The sequence below is a fragment of the Callithrix jacchus genome, chromosome 4, assembly GCF_049354715.1.
Source record: "Callithrix jacchus isolate 240 chromosome 4, calJac240_pri, whole genome shotgun sequence".
NCBI classification, from domain to species: domain Eukaryota; kingdom Metazoa; phylum Chordata; class Mammalia; order Primates; family Cebidae; genus Callithrix; species Callithrix jacchus.
The window spans coordinates 24,810,219-24,829,529 of NC_133505.1; the positions used below are offsets into that span (position 1 = coordinate 24,810,219).

Genomic DNA, 19,311 nt, shown 5'->3' on the forward strand with positions numbered 1-19,311 from the left:
GCACTACAGCCTGAGCAACAGAGCAAAGCCCTGTCTCAAAAACAAAAACACCGGTATCTTGCCTCCATACCCTTATGACCCCACAGCAATTAGCCCAGTGTTTCCACTTTTTTCCAAAAATCAACTGGAAATTTATTTACGTCATGTCTCTTTGCATGAAGTTTAAGGAAGTCTAGAAGTGGTAGTGTCTAAATCAGAAGCTACTTAGTTCACTTGAAAGATAAAGTAAAGAAGGACACTGATGTGTAAGAGAAGGCCAGAGGCCTGACTACCTGACCCACATGGCTACTAGACCCTGGGCAGGCACGTCGCTCAAGTGGAGCCCATCCACCACTGCTTCTGATCTGGCATGAAAAGGTGAGTTAGGCTAATCAGGTCCCTTTGTTGAGACCATTAGAATCAGGCAAGGGACTTGGAGTTGGTGCTGATTGCTGGAAAGTGAAGGTCATGTGAACTCAGGGCCTGGGGAGGGTATTCTAAACTCTGTATAAGACCGAAAAAAAAAAAAAAGAAGAACAGAATCTACACAGTGGGAAAGTGGGGAGAGACAGAGTGAGTGTGAGAAAATCAAACAGAATAGCGAAGTGGCAATATCATCACGCAAAGAGTGAAGGTCAGACCCTTACACTGCCTCAGTTCCTGCTCTTTCCAAAGCTTGGTTAGTTAGTCCAGCTTGTCTTATGTTAGAGCAAGTGAGTCTCTCTGTTCCTTGGGACCACAAGAGCCCCCATTAGAATACCTCCTTCTGTGATGTGTTCTATCCCTTCTCCCCACTGCTCATGACATAAAATGAAGCACAATTTTTAAAAACATTTTTTATAAGAAGCATAAGACACTCTCCACTAAAGAAAAATCCCAGTGGCTCTCAAACTGGGGGCAATTTTGCTTACCAAGGAGGCACTGGAGACATTTTTGATAGTCATAAGTGTGTGTGTGTAAGTTTGTGTGTGTACATGCATGTGGTAGGAAGGCTATTACTGGTATCTAGTGAGTAAAGGCCAGGAGTTCTGCTAAACATCTTATAATGCAGAGGACAGAGAGTTACTGGGCCCAACATATCAGTAGTGCAGAGGTTAAAAAACTCTCCCCAAGACCAAGGGATGAGAATGCAAAGCACATACCAACTTCTTTACATTAGGACTCATCTGATGCGCACTACTGAAAAACAGTCATGACTGGGAAAATATAAAAGTGGAAGAGTTGTTGTGTCAGGGCGTTGAGATGATGGGTGAATCCCATCTTTTCCGTTTCAAATTTTTACACATTGGCATTTTTATTGGTTGTACTTTGACAAAGTGAAAATGCACACATGGAAAAAAGAACAAAGAGAGGGAGACTGAAAAGAGAATGCAGTTGAACTGCCTCATCGAATGCTGCTCCAGCCCTACAGGAAGAAGAGCTCTGACCAGGTCAACGTCCACAACTCATGCATGCTGGGGAGTCCACCTGAGAAAATGCCTCTCAGAGTGAAGACCTGCTTGAGAATTCCATCAGATATGGTCACAAATGTCTCCCCACTTATGCCAAATTATGAAAAATGGCAAGTGATAGATCACAAAAGGGAATATAATCATGAGGAAGTTCAAATAGGGAAGAAGAGAACTGAGAGGCCCCTTTAGTGACCTGGGGCTGAGGGAGAAGACCACCTCTAGCTTCCCAGCTCTGACTGACAGTGCACAGATTCAGGAAGCCCTGCCTAGGACTGTGCGCAGGAAGTGGCAAGCCAGTAGCAGCCCCAGGAACAAGGAGTGAGTCTATGAGCAGAATCCGGTCAGGGGCATCATTGAATCCATCCTTTCAAGCCAGCCCTTGCTGCAGGCACCTGGGGCATTTTTCACCACCAAACTCCTCTTTGCGGTCAAATAGAGGGATGGTAGTGAAAAAAATATTTTACTTCCTAATTTTAACTCTCAAAAAGGTCTGCCTTAAACTCAAACCAAATCTGACCTATTAAGTTCTACATTATTTTACAGTCCATCTCAACAGTTCACAAATAATCAGCTGGCATCTCCAAATGAAGTGTTGGCAGCTAAAGGCAATGGCTAAGTTCCCCTGGGCTACTCTTTACTCTTCTTCATACCCCATTTCACTAAGAAATATTCTGAGCAACTGTGTTACTGAATAAAACAAAAAATGACACTATAATTCCTTAAGGTGCATGAACTTGGAGCCTAAAGATGATCGATGTATTCATATTATAAATGTGTTGGAGGGATATCTAGTTCACATGCTGACACACGATTGCCTTCGCAAGTTTCCCGTTTAGTCAACACGCAGTATAGTACAATAGTCCAAAGATGTCACAGGATATGACAACCTGGTTCCCCTCCCTAGAGGTAATTACCATTCTATTTTTTGTTACACTAAATTTTAGAACTACAAGAACTCTTCTGCCAATAAGTGGCCCATGGATTAAGTGGCAAAGATCCTCTAGGAGAAGGTTCTAAATGACCGGCTAGGACAAAGCACCATTTTCTTCTAACCTGAGCATCTATTCTCCTTCAGGACACAAGCTGTTATTTATAATCAAGAAAAAACTTCTCCATTTGTCTAATATTACGAAATCAGGCTCTTCTTTGGCAGTTTATGTCTCCTGAAGCATCCTGGGATCTGTTTTTAATTCAGAAAATAACGTGCAACATGTTCAACTACCTTGTCTTTCACTCAGTCCTGTCACGTCTCACACCGAGGCATGCTTTGACGTTAGGCAAAGAAAGGGTCAGAGCTCTTCTGCACTATCTGGCTATATTTCATTTATGTGTTTAGGGAATAAAATAAATCTTGGAGTCAAGGTTCAAGGTCAGGAGACCATTTACTTCTTATCACCTAAGTCAGGGACTTGGTGGCGAGATGGGGAGGGTGGGCACAGGGTGCTCAAAAAAGGATGATCTCCTAGTAGAGGGTTTTGGAATTTGGGAGTCAGAGTCATTAAAAAAAAAAAACAAAACTCCATGTATCTCCTTCCCATAAATCAAGGGTTAGCAACCTATAGCCCATGGGCCAAATTCACATTCCACTGTCTGATATTGTAGTCAAAGCTTCACTGGAACACAACTAGACTTATTTGTTTATATTTTAATCTGCGCCTGCTTTTGCAATTGCAGACTTCAGTAGTTATGAGAGAGATCTTATGATCCATAAAGTCGGAAATATTCACAATCTGGTCAACCTCTGCCCTAGATAGTAACTGAGGATCATGGCACAGTAAGCCATCATTACTAAATGATGGTATTTTTCCCAGTACTATTGTAGCTAGGTTTTGCTTTGGCTGTCAATAATGAGATCTAAAAAATAAGTGGCCTAAACAAGGTACTTCTCTCTCATCTAAGAGTCCAGGGCTGAAGTGACACAGAGTCAAGCCCTGGGCTATTTCTTTTATGTTGTTGCTCCACTCCAGACAGTCTCCATCACCCAGGCCGCACCATGGCCCAGAATGGCTGCCAGAATACTAGCCATCGGATACAACTAAGTATCAGGGAGAAAAAAGAATATCGTCAATTCAACTTTTAAAGAAACTTCTGGAAATACCGTGAAACACTTCTACTTAAAAATCATTGACCAAACTTAGAAGTATAGACTTCTGGTTGGGTGGAAAGTTGCTGAGCTAAAAAGTCAAGGTTATGTTATTACAAAAATGGCAGCTGGCGGAAGGACGGGGGCAATTGAATATTGAGAGATAACTAGCAATCTCTGCCACAGGAACCTTACTCCAATCACCAAGTCCCTTTTTAAGAGGGGCACATAACCGTGGCAGCCATGCCCTCTGGCATAGCTCCAAAAAATGGTCTTTAAATATCTGTACAACATCTATTTAAGACACTGTCATATTGGTGCCAGTGAGAAATGTTTTCAAATTTCTAGTCAAAAGTACTGTCTCCTTCAGAAGGAACTGGATACGTTCACTTTTTAGCAGTCCATATGGGGTTGTGCGTGTATATCTGCATTAAGAGTATTTCTAACAGTCCAGTGATTTTTTTTTAATGGACTGCCTGCCTGCCTGATCTGTCCCTGGGTCCACAGGACCCTGATGCTACCACACTCCCACTGCAATCTCTCCAGTTAGCATGCCCATTCAGCATCCCCTTGATCACTACCAAATTATCAGAAAGATTCAATGTCTACCCCCTCCTCAAGTGACATCTACCCCCCACATCCAGCACAACAGAAATTTATCTCAGCAGCCTAGGTTTTTGGCATCTCTCTGCAACCTTGTAGGTTCTTAAATCTCCAATGAGAAGGGGTTACTTATCTCACTTTTGACACTGGCAAGGGTGAAGCTACAACCATATCAGAAAGTAAGAGACTATGAGGTCAAAAATTAAGAATGAATTCCAAATCTCTGATTCCAGAGTTTTCTGTAGCTTGAGCACCTCTAATCTGAAGATCCAAAGTCCAAACTGCTCCAAAATCTGAAGTTTTCTGATTATTCAATATACACAAACTTTATTTCATGCACAAAATGATTATAAATGTTGTATGAAATTACATAAAATTACCTTCAGGATACGTGTATAGGTATATACGAAACAAATTTTGTGTTTAGACTTGGGTCAAATCCCCAAGATATCTCATTATATATATGCAAATATTCCAACATCTGAGAAGATCCAAATTCTGAAACACTCTGGCCCCAGGCATTTTTTGGATAAGGGATACCTGACTCAACTTGTACTAAAAAAGAATGGGAAAAAATTACAAGTCACATGATTTTGGCATATCAATTGGTAGTTAGCAATCACTCTTGTTCCAATATTTTTTCCTCTCTTCAGATGTAAATAACTAGACTTCCAGTATCAACATGGAAACTCCTGGAAATTTCTTTCTCACATAAAAGTCCAGGGCTGAATTGGCACTCTGCAGCATCAGGAATCCAGACTACCCCATATATTCTATTTTCTGTTAAGTTAGGAGACAGCTATCATCTGCAAGCTCCAAAATATATTTAAAGGCTGCCAACAGCAGCTGAAATCAAAAGAAGCCAAATGAGAGGAAGTGAAGAGAAGAAACACACAGAGAGGCACATCTCAGAAAACTCCAGCAAAAACATTTTTTTTAAGAGCTAAGGGTTACAATCTGAAGTGTAAAGTCTCTATCTCCAAGTATTGATAATGGGGTAAGCAAAGGTAATTCTTCTATTTCTAACAAGTTGGATTTAGGGTGGGAGGAAGACCTATACCAAAAATCAGAGATGAGTCATGTTTAAAGAAAGAATTGGCAGTGGAGAAAAAGAAAGGCTTAAGAGTGTGAAAACAAGCTAGGCTAAATGTCTACCCCAGCCCCTTCCTGCTATGCCAAGACCCAGCCTCCCCCCCAATCTTGTGCAAATAGCTGGTCCAGAAAACCCAGTGTATTAAAATATAAGTGGCAAAAAGGCTATCATATGTATACCACTGACAGATCAATTAAAAAAGAATTGAGGGAAAAAAAGAGGAAAATGGCAGAGAAACAGAAAAGTCATAGAAAAATGTTGCCATTGGAGCATATGAAATTTCTGGCTAAGTATTTTACAATGAATTTTTAAAATGTAGTAAAGCAATTTCCCTATGACGGAAGACCAGAAAGTAGAAATTACTTAGAGAAGAGACAGTGAAAAAACAGGAGGAGCTGAAATGTGAGCTTGCAAAACTCAGAACAGGGAGAAAAGCAAAGTAACTGCAGATGGAAGGTGCACAAGGGAGAAAAGACAGCAGAAAACACAGGAAGGGACAGAGAAGGTAACAATGGGGAGAGCATACCAAATGGAGCGGAAGACAGAATTTTGAAACATTAGAAAGAAAATAATAGGTACAGAATTCAGATAAAGGAGAGCCGACTTATGCATAACTGGATCCCTGAAGAATGAAATAGAACAGAACAATGGATCGGAACAAATCCCTAAAGATAAAATTCAAGAAAACTTTCCTAAAATAAATAAGACTCCAATCCAATCTGTGAAGCACAGTGATATATACTAGGGAGAAAAGATCAATACGGAGGTGGGCCTGATAAAGGTATTAAACTTGAAAGATAAGAAATCCTTTAAAGGATTCCTTTTTTGCTTTTTAGCAAAAAGATCAAGTATGGTATCAGATTTCTTTATATGAAATTAAACTTGAGGAAACAATTGAGCAGCACTTACAGGATCCTCCCTAAAAGAAAGACCAAGCCAAGATTCACTCCCAACCAAACTGTCATTCAAGTATAAACAGATAAACAGCTTTGAACATGCAAGAACTCAGGGACTATTGCTTCCACAAGTAGTTGAGCAAAATTCTGGATGATGAACTTTAGTTATCCAGATGACTGGGGAAAGTGAAGCAAAAGAACTGGCAGTGAACACTGAACACCTTTATCTAGAAAATGAATGCTTTAAAAGACAAAGAAGGAAACAGGTGGGAGTTTGAATGACAGGATAGAACGTGGGAGCCACGAGCCCTGACAATGCAGGTAGGACATACCTGAAACAATTAGAAGGGGAAGGGAAAATGGAGGTGTGAGTTAGACACGATTTGGTGACTTTCTTCTCTAACAGCTAGGAGTCAAAGGGGACCATTTCAAGGTGACCAATCAGAAATACAAATCAAATCACATCACTTAATCTCTCTGCTCCTATCCTTCTATGGTTTTTCACTACAATTAGGGTAAAATTCAAAGTCTCAGACCTTACAGGTTTTGGCCCCACCTGGCCCTGGAAACACACCACTACGTAACAATTACCACTTTACACGGCCTCCCCCTCCTTGAGCTGCGGTGTTCTTGGGGGCCTTCTGCATCTCACGTGCCCTCCGCCCCCCAGGACTCTCATGTGCTAGCTGGAATGCTCCTTCTTCTTTCTTCACTACACATCGTCTTTCTACTCTCAGCTTCATATCTCAGAGGCCTGCCCTGACTCCCCACATGAAATTAGTTTTTGATGACACCCAATGCATTTTTCCCTCATAATAGCACACTTTCGTAATTATGTATTTAATGTCTGCTACTCTCACAAGACTGTAAGCTCCAAAAAGGCAAAGGTAAGACTGGAACACATTTAATTCCTAGGACGTAATATAGATCTTGGTGTGTGGTAAGTGCTTAATAAATATTTGCTAAGACCCTATCAAAACAGCTTCTACTACACACACTGCTCTTTCTGACTCATTTCCTCTGTACCTGGAACATGCTAAGGGAAGAAGTCACTTCCACAAACAATACTGAAAAACGTGCAGGACTTAAAACATTCTGTTTCGTATATTTTCTTTACTAAGGTAGGAAAGATGGAAAATGCATCTTGGAAATATTTTCAGAGAGGACCGGTATCAAAGAGTTTGCTGATAAGCTATACATTCACTACAAATTCAGAAGACATTTTGTCTCAGATACATTGGGTTTCAGCAAAATTTTATGATATGCTTCCCTATGACATTTATCACATAGAGACAGTAAAGGGTAAAATCAGAAAGCTTTTCACTTACTTTGGATGTTCAAACTTGTCTATGAGATCAACCTTTTCCACCAGGTCTCCTCCAATCGTTCGGACTAAGTCATAGAAATCATTCTCTGTGTAAGTCTCAGAGGGCAACCAGAATGAAATATCATTTATCAGAGCAGGATATTTGCTAAGAGGCTAATAAAACAAGAGGAGAAAAGATATACAAACTTGTTAGCTGAATGAGAATATTTAAATTTTTCATTATAAGTTTCACTTGGTTAATTAGGAAATGCTGGTAAAACATTATTTCAGCATTTAAATTTGTAGAACAAAATGAACTTGAAAGAGAAATCAATATTCGAAATTAGCAAATTCCATTATGAATATTGCAGATTCTTATCACATTCATGTGTAACGTTACCATATATTATATTTATATTGCCATTAATGTTCAACTTGGTACAAAGCAATTTGAATATATCATATTTCAGCTTTTCCCATTAGAATATTAGAGGAGAAAAGTTCAAATTTAATTAACATGCAATTCATTAACTTCTTGTGATACTTTCAGAAAGCCATTTTGGTAGAGATATAAGAGCTTATCAAAATTGATATTTCAATTAGTAATGTCATTATTTGTTAATATTTCTAATGATTAAAATAAAGGATTGGGTTGGTAAGTAGTCACTTGGGGAATCACTTTTCAAATGATGCCTTTAAGGATGTGATAAACATAAATGTAGCCATTTCCCCCACTTTATTCCATTTTTTCCGGCTTACTAGCTCAGCAGTTCACCATTATATAAGACAGACATTTAAAATTAGATATGTTTAGAAGTTACCATGTTTATTGCTTTCACACACAAACACACATACATACACACATATAACTACATATATAATTCTCACATACATACATCACAATTATACATAGATATACGTGTGTATGTGTGTATGTTTTGGTCTAAAAGTTACTGCTGCAATTAAAAAAGTTTCATTACGTAATTGTGAAATTCTAAGGGAATTCACAAAGCCAAACCTTTTTTTTTAAAAGGGCAAATTTACAAACTGATATATGCCAAGCCTGACATCACTATAAACCCTTTGGTGAATCATTGATCAGAGAAAGTATAACACTTTTAAATAGCAAAATCTCTGAAGAACTAAATGCTCAAACATGAATGATTATTCAACTTGAAATATCAATAAAGTTTTCAAAACAAATGCATCAGTTTGAAACATTTCATACAAACACAATAAAGGATATTTGCTAAGAGGCTAATAAAACAAGAGGAGAAAAGATATACAAACTTGTATATCTTGTGTACATTTCATACAAACACAATAAAGCTACTATCTAGGTACTATCGACAAAATATGCTGGCTCCTGAGAAGCATTCTGTTTTCTCTCCTAAAGTCACGATGCTTTGATAAATGACCCAGGGGTTAATGTAACAATAGATGACAGGAGTTTGGTGGTTACACAGGTTGCTTTTCCTTTTGGCAATATCCTTTTGTCCTTTATGGAAAATGGAATTTTAGGGAGAGAAGAGACTGAGATTGCCAAGAATTAGCAAGAAATCTCCTCTTCAATTAATGCAAGCTGAGTTAACATACTTATTGAGTTCTGATGCAAGGCATGATGACAGAGAAATGGGAGAAGGTGCCCCAATAAAACATGTGTCAGCAATTCATGGACAACAGTCCATGTGATAGTAATGCCGTCAGCCAGAACACATCCCCCAAGACATTACTAAAATACACATTATGGTAAAGACAGTTTAAAATCCATTCAGTTAAAAGAAAAACCCAGACAACTTACAGTAGTACGAGCCTATTTCCAAATATAATAAGTTTAATGATTTAACTAAAAAAGAAAGGATTTAATCCACTAATAGGTAGGTATCAGACATGGGATATCTACTACTGGCCTTTGCTTTTTTGAACAGAGAAATATAATGTTGTTTGGGGAATAAGAGGCTAACTACAGATCATGGTTACTGAGATGTAGAGTTTCTATCAAGTGTTTAACTAGCAGTGGTGATAAAAACCATCTGGTGGCTCCCCAATGCCCCAGGAGAAAGCCTCCAATGCCTAAAAGCGATTACCTCTTTCCCACATTCTCTAGGCTCAGGCCAGCCCAGCTTACTGGGTTTCTTAAACACACTAAGCAGCTTCCTCCACATACCACTTCCCACCCTCCCTACCCCACTTCTGGTCCTCAGCCACCCTGTTCACTTGGGATCCTCACAGACTCTGTCAATCCCGATACTGCACCCTATCCTTCCCTTGCACGACACTTTTCACTGTCTGCGTAATTACATCATGGCTGTCTTCCTGAGAGGCTGCCATTTTTGAGGGTGGGGTATGCATCTCTGTTTCCTCCTCTGAATCTCTTTATTGTGCACAGTCCCTGTTATATTGTAGATGTTTTAGCGGCTTGAGGAGCGCATTACAGAGCTGCCTGGTGTGTGCAATGACTACATTACATCAGTGCATTGAGCGGTGCTTTCTCCTCTAACTGCATGAGCTAATGGACACACAAGGTGAGGGAGACGCAGAGCCTTGCCTCCATCCCTGGATTGTCCTGTGGTTTAGCAACCATGTGGAATGGCAAAGAGGCTGCAGCCAGACAGGCAAAGCCACCTGGTAGGAACTTGATAACCCACAATCATAGAATCGTGGAATTTTAGAATACGAAAGGACCTTCAATTACATACAATATTTGTGTTTTCTTCTTTCTTTTCTTAACAGAAGGATGACTATTTTACTAGTTTTATCAGATAACTGCATAAAGTTGTACCTCATTATCTGAAGAGGACTGGTTCCACGGTCCCCAAAGCTACCAAAATCCTCAGTCCCTTAAATCAAATGGTGTAGTACTTGCATCTGATCTATGCACATCCTGTTGTATTCTGTAAATTATCTCTAGATTACTCTTAATACCTAACACAATGTAAATGTTATATTTTAAAATTTTTACTATTTTTTATTGTTGTATTTTTAAATTGTTTTCCCCCAAATATTTTTTATCTATGATTGGCAGAATCCACAGATGTGAAAACTCCATATACAGAGAGCTGACTGCATTGATGTGTTCTTTTGTGGATCTTCTTTATCATTCTTTTTTTTTTTTTAAGAATTGAAAAGGGCATCAAAACTACAGATACAAGATACATTGGTCAGCTTACTCCTTTCTGCCCATGGATGCCACCGAAAAAGCATCGTTAAAGTCTCTCGTCTGTCTGCCCTTATGTCTAAGTCAGAGTCTCCTAAAGAACCCAAATAGCTGAGGAAGAGCTTCATTGGAGAGCTGAGCTTTCAAACAACCGATGAGGGCCTGAGGAGCCATTTTGAGCAATGGGGAACGCTCCTGGACTATGTGGTCACGAGATCCAAACACCAAGCACTCCAGGGGCTTTGGGTTTGTCGCTATGTGGAAGAGGTGGATGCGGCCAGGGATTCAAGGCCTCACAAGGTGAATGGAAGAGTTATGGAACCAAAGAGCTGTCTCAAGAGAAGATTCTCAAAGATCAGGTACCCACTTAACTATGAAAAAGATATTTGTTGGTGGCATTAAAGAAGACACTGAAGAACAACACGTAGGAGATTATTTGGAACAGTATGGAAAAACTGAAGCGATTGAAATCTTGACAGATGGAGGCAGTGGCAAGAAAACGGGCTTTGCCTTTGTGGCCTTTAATGACCATGACTCCGTGGTTCTGGAAACTTTGGTGGTGGTCGTGGAGGTGATTTCGGTGGGAATGACAACTTTGATCATGAAGGAAATGTTAGTGGTCATGGTGGCTTTGGTGGCAGCTGTGGTAGTGGATATGGTGGCCGTGGGGATGCCTATAATGAATTTGGTAATGATGGAAGCAATTTTGGAGGTAGTAGAAGCTACAGTGATTTTGGCAATTACAATAATCAGTCTTCAAATTCTGGACCCATGAAGGGAGGAAACTTTGGAGGCAGAAGCTCTGGCCCCTGCGGTGGTGGAGGCCAATACTTTGCCAGGCCATGAAACCTGGCAAAGGTGGCTAGAGCAGTCAGTCCCAGGAGCAGCAGTAGCCATGGCAGTGGCAAAAGATTTTAATTAGGAAACAAAGCTTAGCAGGAGAGGAGAGCCAGAGAAGTGACAGGGAAGCTACAGGTTACAAGAGATTTGTGAACTCAGCCAAGCACAGTGGCGGCAGGGCCTAGTGCTACAAAGAAGACATGTTTTGGACAAATACTCATGTGTATGGGCTAAAAAACTCAAGGATTGTATTTGTGACTAACTGTATAACAGGTTATTTTAGTTTCTGTTCTGTGGAAAGTGTAAAGCATTCCAACAAAGAGTTTTAATGTACATTTTTTTTTGTACTCATGCTATTGATCGCTAAATGTAATAGTCCGATCATAATGCTGAATAACTGTTTTATTCTTTAAATGTGTTGTATAAAGTTAGTCTACTCTGAAGCCATCTTGGTAAATCTCCCCCAAAGTGTGAAGTTAGAATTCCTTCAGGGTGATGCCAGGTTCTATTTGGAGTTTATATACAACCTGCTTGGGTGGAGAAGCCATTGTCTTCAGAAACCTTGGTGTAGTTGAACTGATAGTTACTGTTGTGACCTGAAGTTCTCCACTAAAAATTACCCAAGCAAAATCATGGAATTATTGGTTACAAAAATGATTGTTGGCACATCCTATGCAATATATCTAAATTGAATAAAAGTATCAGATAAAATTATAGATGGGAATGAAGCTTGTGTATCACCCATTATCATGTGTAATCAAGAAATGATTTAATTCTCAAAAAAGAAAAACAAAACCCACTACAGATACTGTAGAGACTTTAAAAGTCACAGGTGAATATGTTAAACCATTTATTAACAAGGAACTTGGAAACTTTGATCAAATGGATATTTCACTCAAAACAGAGAACCTAATCTAATGACTAGGTACCAACTATTTCAAACTGAAGTTTCAGGCAAATCTCCCTTCAACAGAAACTTAGACTACTGGTTCCCAGTACAATTTATCACATGTTTATGGTAAAGGTAGTTCCTTTTGTATGTAAACTGTTTCATGAAGGAAGGAAGCCTTATAATCTTATGAGGCTACTCTAAACATAAAGTTAAAATTGGACAAGTAGAGAACAAATCACAAATTTTTTGACTGATTTCACTCATAACCTACATTTAAAAACCTAAATGTAACTTTAGCAAACATTCCAGAATTATGAGAAGGATCTGAAACCAAAAATAATCTAATAATCAACATATTAAGAAAAAAATCCCTGTGATTATTTCATAGAGAGAGAATATTTAACAAATGTATTATTTATTTGTTATTAGAAAAACTGTCTTGGCAAACTAGAAATAGAGGGAAACTTCCTTATCCTAACTAGATATTTCTCAAACATAGAAACATCCTATTAAATGCTAAAATTTTTGGAGCATTCTAATTAAAGTTAAGCATAAGATAAGGATACCTACTATCAGTAGTGCTCTGTCTCATCACAGGTCTAACCAAGGCAGAAAACAAGAAATAGCTATGAACCTAATGAATAAAAATGGCATAGACAAAAGTGTGTGATCCCAAATTTGAGGTTCTGGACATGGGCAGACTGATGCTAAACACTCCTGTAACACTCTCCTTACCCTTACATTTATTGCACTGCAGCTACTTCCAGTGGTCTTGAAACAATATACTTACTTCATTAGGCTGGACTCCTAGAGGTCTGAATACTTATTTGCCCCTTTGTAAACTTTTTATCTGTGCCAATTATCTGTTCTGACACTTGAGAACTGTTCTCTTTCCTTCCTGGTCAGTGTAGGGAGGTTGGAATCACGGATTTATGTGCTTTCCTGAGCACAGGCCGCCCTCCAAGTCCTTCTGACTGTACTTGGGGCCCCTCTGGGGTTCACGCCCCTGTCCTTCTGTCCTCCGAGACAGGCACCATGTCTGGCTCAGCTGTGAGGCCCAGCAGGAACACAGTGCCTGGCTAATAAACGTCTGCTGAACTCTTGTTGAATGACTACACTATGGGATCTGTGTCCATACTTTCCAGGATATTTCAGATTTTTAAAATAATAATTCTTATAATTCCAAAAAGGACAATACTCCATGTCACTGGGTCCCACAAATCTGGTTTTTGAAGATGGTATTATTTTTCCCTTTTTCCTTTCTTTGAAATAACAAAGCATTGCCTAAGTTTTGCTCCTGCATCTCTTTATCCACCTTTTCCCTCCTCCTCTTTAAAAGGCAAGCCCTCAGATTTCCAGGTGGGAAAGGTTAACGTGCCAGAGTTCGGTCACTTGAGACAGGTAAAACCGGGAACACTGTTTTTCTCCCCAACTATTTTCTGTTCTTATCTTCATTATCGTCATTATTTCTTCTTATGTAATTGGTCTTACTCTCACTGGCTTATTTAGGTGAAAGATTAACTCCTGTATTTTGTGGCTTTCTTGCTTTTAAATAAAGGTATTTAAATAATACCTTTCTTGCTTTTAAATAAAGGCTAAAAATATCTCTCTAAATAGCTCTTTACATATATACCACAGTTTTAAATATCTGTATTTTCTATTGCTACTTTTTACTTGGGAATACACGAATACACACACACACACACACACACACACACACACACACATATATATATTTTAGTTTCCAAATATATGAATTTTGTGACTTTTAATGAGTATCTTTTTATTGTGAACTTCAAATTTAATTGCTCTGATGTCAGAAAACTTAGCATTACTCATTATTGGAATTTTGTTTTAACTTGCTTTTTAACCTCAAATATAATTAATGTTCTCGGGATACTTGAAAAGTATATACCTCTCATTCTGGCAGAGTCACACTTTATTGTATTATTCAAATATTCTATATCCTTTCTTTTATTTTATCTGCTTGGTTTGCTTGATCTATCAGTTTCTAATAAAAAGATAATAAAATCTCCCACTATTATTGGGATCATATAAATTTCTCCCAGCAGTTCTATCGGTTTTGCTTCATGTATTTTGAAACTAGTGTTAGGTGGATAGACATTTTTATATTTACTTGGTGGATTCTTCCTCTTAGCAGTATTTATGTCCTTGATAATCTCTACTAAGGTTTTTTGACTAAAATTAGAACTTGTCACACTAGCTTTTTTGTAGTTAGTATTAGCTTGGTGAACAGTTTTTCAATCTCTTTTATTTCAAACTTTCTATGGTTTTTTTTTTTGAAGTTTTTTTTTTAAAGCAGAAGTTCATTTAAAATGCAACAGCTTCATTTTTTTGTTGTTAGCATTTCATAGTGCAACAAATGTGTTTAACTGTATTTCAAATAGATCCCCTTCTCCTAAAGTACTAACAATCATATATTTCAAAAAATTCTGAACTGTTCCAAAGAAGTTCAACCACATGTCAGTTCATATTTTTAAATAAATTCTGAAAAGCTCAAAGGGTGGGCAAATGAATATCCCCAGAGATAAGATTAATGTTAGTCCCAGTCAAATGCTTTTGAAAGGAATTACGTAATCTGTTTCAGGAATTATTTGAAAAAAAGGAGTAAGTCCTGTACTCTTCTAGATTTGAGCTATGTGGACTGGATACCTTTAGAGACACCAGCTGTCTACTATTCCACCTCTTTTCAGTGTGACAGGGGATGGAATATTGAGGCAGAATTTGGTCCTTCCCCTGTGCACACATCCTATTTGCAAAAAGGACTCCAGGTTTTCAGGTAGCACGTGGAGTCCCTTGATCTCTGGAAAAGATCCCTCCTCAGCCCTGGGGAATGAAAGTCATGACTTGTTAATGAAGACCAGTATAAAGGATTCATGATCATTTACACCTGTTGGCCAGGCAAGGCGTGGGCATGACCTCAGTTTCACCAATGAGATGTTACAGCAATTCTGCAGAGACTAACATCAGACCTCAGTGAGGATAGCTTTTCGACCCTTCCTTCCAGCTTGACATGTTGGAACAAGGTCATGATGACCGAGTGGCTTCAGATTTTTAACAGGTCACTTTAATCTATTTATATGCACTGTGAATTTTTTTTATTTCTACCATCTTCATTTGTGTTTCCTGCTAACCAGTCTTCCTCTTTTCATAAATTATCTCCTTTTCTGTTTCTATTGGATTGCTTGATTTTCAAAATATTCTAGTATTTTTCCCTCTGGTGTAAGGAGTAAACTATTTCTCTTCTTTAAGAAATAGATATATGTATATACGTATGTATTATCCTTTAACAAATTGTTCCAAGCACAAAGTTATTTAGTGTCTCTATTCAGCTCCTAAAAAGACATGAAGCTTTATTTTCCCTAGCAGCCCCTCTTCCCAACTATCCTTCTTTCTCATTATTCTTGTCTAGAGTTTCATCTTCTAAACAAAATCACAGGTAAAACAATAAATTAAGTCAATGGCTAAATTAAGGTAAAAATATTTTTAAATTCTTTATTTGTTTCTTATATTCCACCTCTTTGTTGAGGGACAGTTCTCTACAGAGTTTTCATAAAACTTGTGGTGGCTCGTATACCAAATAGCACTGGAAGATGGTTAGTCTCTCCCTTTGGAGCAGAAAGCAGATTTGTTCCCTCACTGGAATGATAAACATAATGTCTTCCTCAGGGACAAAGACTGGGCTGGCTTACTAACAGCCCCTTTAAAAGACTGGGATAAAAACAAACACACGCAAATGGACAAATGAAATCCTGGAAGGTGCCCAAGCTTGAGAGTTTTCAGCTGTGCTCCGGCCCGGTGTGTGTACAGCATCCGGAGCGGCTCCGCCTCCTGGCTATTGAACTAGGGGCCAGAAGAGACACTGCTAAGAGAACTCACGCTGCCTCTGTGCTGAGTAACAAAGTTGTTGGTCTTTGAGGCAGGAGTCTCTTGTCCTTCTGCCTGCACCCATGAAAGTACCGCGGTATCCTTGTTAACCTGCAAGTAAGGTAACATCCTAGGCCTTTCCTAGTCCTAACACCCTTCCTTCTTATTCACTTCTGTGTCAGGTAAGTATCCTTCAATAGCTTTTTTTGGCAGTGGAAGTCCATAGGAGGCAAACTCTGTCAGTATTTACATGTCTGAAACCCCCACACTTTAATAATTTGGTAGGACACAAAATTCTAGGTTCAAGTTTGTCTTTCCTAAGCACTCCCGACAATTTCCCTGCCGCCTATTAGTAATGGTGCCGAGTCTGCTGTCAGTCAGTGCTATTTTTTCACAGGTAATCTGTCTTTCCTTCCATGCGGTTTGGAAGCGGTATATCTTTATCCCTGAGGCTCTGCAATTTGACTCTGATGAGGCTGGGTCTGCATTTATCTTTATTTATTCTGCTCAGTACTCAGAGAGTGCTCTCAATCAGACAGCTCACATCTTGTTCCAATTCTGAAAAATTCCAGCACTACTTCTCTGCCATTCCTTTCGTTCTCTTCTGGAACTGCAATAATACATACTGGGAAGCTTCTGAATCTATCTTCCTTTCCTCTTAACTGACCTATTTTAGGTTTTATTCTTTGGGAGTCTATGCAGCCTTCTGGGTGAATTCTTCAGTAACAGCTTCTTAACTACTAATTCTCCTGTCAACTGAGTCTAGTAGATTCATCTGCTTTTTATTCTTTATTTTAATGAATCTATCACTCATTTCTGAGATTCTCATTTTTTCCCACATCTACTTACCCTTCATTTCTGCCAGTTTTTGCTTCTTACTCAGGATTTCCCTTTTTTAAAAAATGGCTATTATTTCTCCAATGATCTCTTTGAGGGCATCAGGCATTTTTTTTCAAGATAGCTTTTTAAAAATTTTACTTAACTCTTCAGTGAATTCACATTCTGCTTGTTCATTTGGATGGCTGACACTCTAAGGTCAGAGTTCTTCATGTGGCATGGAATTTGGGTGTGCAGGATTGCCCTGTATGGGATATAAAGGTGAATGTTCTCTTGCTGATCACCTTTCCTTGCTCAGAGGTTTTTAAGATTCCTCTGCTTGAACCCGTCACACAGAATGGAGTTGACTTGGTGGTCTGGGTTCCTGCCCAATGGTGATATGGCTGATGATGTGACGGGTTACTTAGCTCAGTTCCTGAGTAAAAGGCCTTGTCTCTGTCCTGAGCGCTTTCCAGGATCAAAGCTTTTTACAGGCTAGAGGTTATGGCAGGTAGTGATTCTGGGCCTCCCTTCTAGATCAGAGGACAAGACCACTACCCTGCCCGCTTTCCGGTGGAGCACGTGCTCTGGCCTGGCACATTCAGTCTTACTGCCACTAGAGTTAAGCCTCTGGTTCCCCCTCCTGGCTTGCGATCCTGCAGCCCACTGCCTGGTTTTGCACTCTGCTTTGGGTTTGTCTCGTCTCTAACAATTTATCTTTTTTAGGGGAGTAGGGGGCATGATTATGCTTTTTCGTTTTTCCTTTTTAGATTTTGATCTATCACTGTTGTGTGTTTGGAGCAGGCAAAGCACAGCCTATAAAGCAGCCACAACTTGACGCTGTTGCTTTACACAATGGTTCTTAACTTTGTCAGGGAGGAGGACACAGGTCTCCCTGGAAATATAACAGATTCTAACTGTCGCTCCAGAAATGTATATATCTTTTTAAATATAGATTTTCACACAGAACTATTACAAACTCAACAAAAGTCATTCAGTGACCAGCATTCAGTGACTCAAAATTGTGTCATGCAGTTCAAATGTAGACAGCTGAGATGACTGTGTTAAGGGCGTGAAACATACACACTTGACTAACATCATATATACATGTATGTCCATATACTGTGCATACCTCAATATTGTTAAGAATATTTACTTTATGATAAAATCATACATGGAGGCAATCATTGTTTATCTTCAGGTAACTACTTGCAATGCAGCATATCTATTTATATAAAAGAAATCTGCCTTTTATGGGCTAGAAAAGAAAACGCTCCCTGCAGCTTAGACAATTCTGCAGTTTCAGAGCTGCCTGGGGTCAGTCGAGGGCCTGGTAGTGAGTGCACAGCAGCTCACCTCTTCCCCTGCCCATTCCTGCTGTCGCCCCTGCCTTTCCATAGGTGTTGATCCTGCGAACACCTGCTAATGAGCTTCTCGCATGTTCATCTCTGCCTCAGAGTTTGCTTTCTGGGAGAAACTGACCTGTGGCTCTGAGACATCAACAAAACGTCAGCAACCAGTCGACTTAAGAATTGGTGTCCAGGGAAACAGCAAGCCTCAATGAGCATAGATGGGAGTGTGGCAGACCTGGCTTAGAATCTGCCCCTGTCCTATGAGTGATGACAGAGGAATGGCTCTGTCCAGGTCCCCTGGCAACCTTGCAGGTATTTACATAAGCCACTAGGCAAAGACTTGAACCACAGCTTATCTGTGTTTTGAAAGGATAACTGCCTTGTGATACTGTGGTGTTCGAGGCCTTTAAGGAACTGCTAGGAGCCATCTCCTACTCACTTCCCTACTTCCCTGGGAGGCTGCCAAGAGGCAGCTTCTCCTCACCTCCCAGGTTCTGAAGGGGTATGAGGCTTCCTGGATCTCTGTACTTGGAATAGAACCATAGAATCTAAAACCTCTTAGCTGCAGCCTTTAACTGGCTTCTCTGAAATGGGCTATGTCACAGCTGGCATTGGAACCAGCTGCTCTGTTATAGATTGACTTGTGTTGTTCTCCCCAAAAGAGGTATGTTAGAGTCCTAAACCCCGGCACCTCAAAATATGACCTTACGTGGAGAAAGGATCTTTACAGAGGAAATAAATTTAAAATGAAATCATTGGAATGGACCCTAATGCAATATGACTGGTGTCCCTACCCAACTGGGAAGACCGGCACACAGACATGCACACAGGGAGCACCCCGCGTGCAGATGAAGCCAGAGGCTGGGGTAACGCTCCTGCAGGCCCAGGAAAGCCAAAGCTTGCCAGCAAATCACTGGACATGAAAGGGGCACAAAACAGATCCTCAGAAGGAATC

At 39.6% G+C, this 19,311-nt stretch overlaps 1 protein-coding gene across 16 annotated transcripts in view; it reads right to left on the reverse strand.

The window, feature by feature from the left end:
- The window catches only part of FARS2 (phenylalanyl-tRNA synthetase 2, mitochondrial), a 521,299-nt gene that overhangs the window by 141,395 nt on the left and 360,593 nt on the right, over nucleotides 1–19,311 (reverse strand). For 15 of the 16 annotated variants that reach the window (XR_013533783.1, XR_008480528.2, XR_013533782.1 and 12 more), the window contains one exon: nucleotides 7,434–7,585. The exons of the other annotated variant lie outside the window; for it this stretch is intronic. Coding sequence is in view for 9 of the 15 variants with exons in the window: in XM_035297412.3 (XP_035153303.1) it covers nucleotides 7,434–7,585 (152 nt within the window). In the remaining 6 variants the exon portion in view is untranslated. The remainder of the gene's footprint in view (nucleotides 1–7,433; nucleotides 7,586–19,311) is intronic. 16 annotated transcript variants of the gene reach the window in all.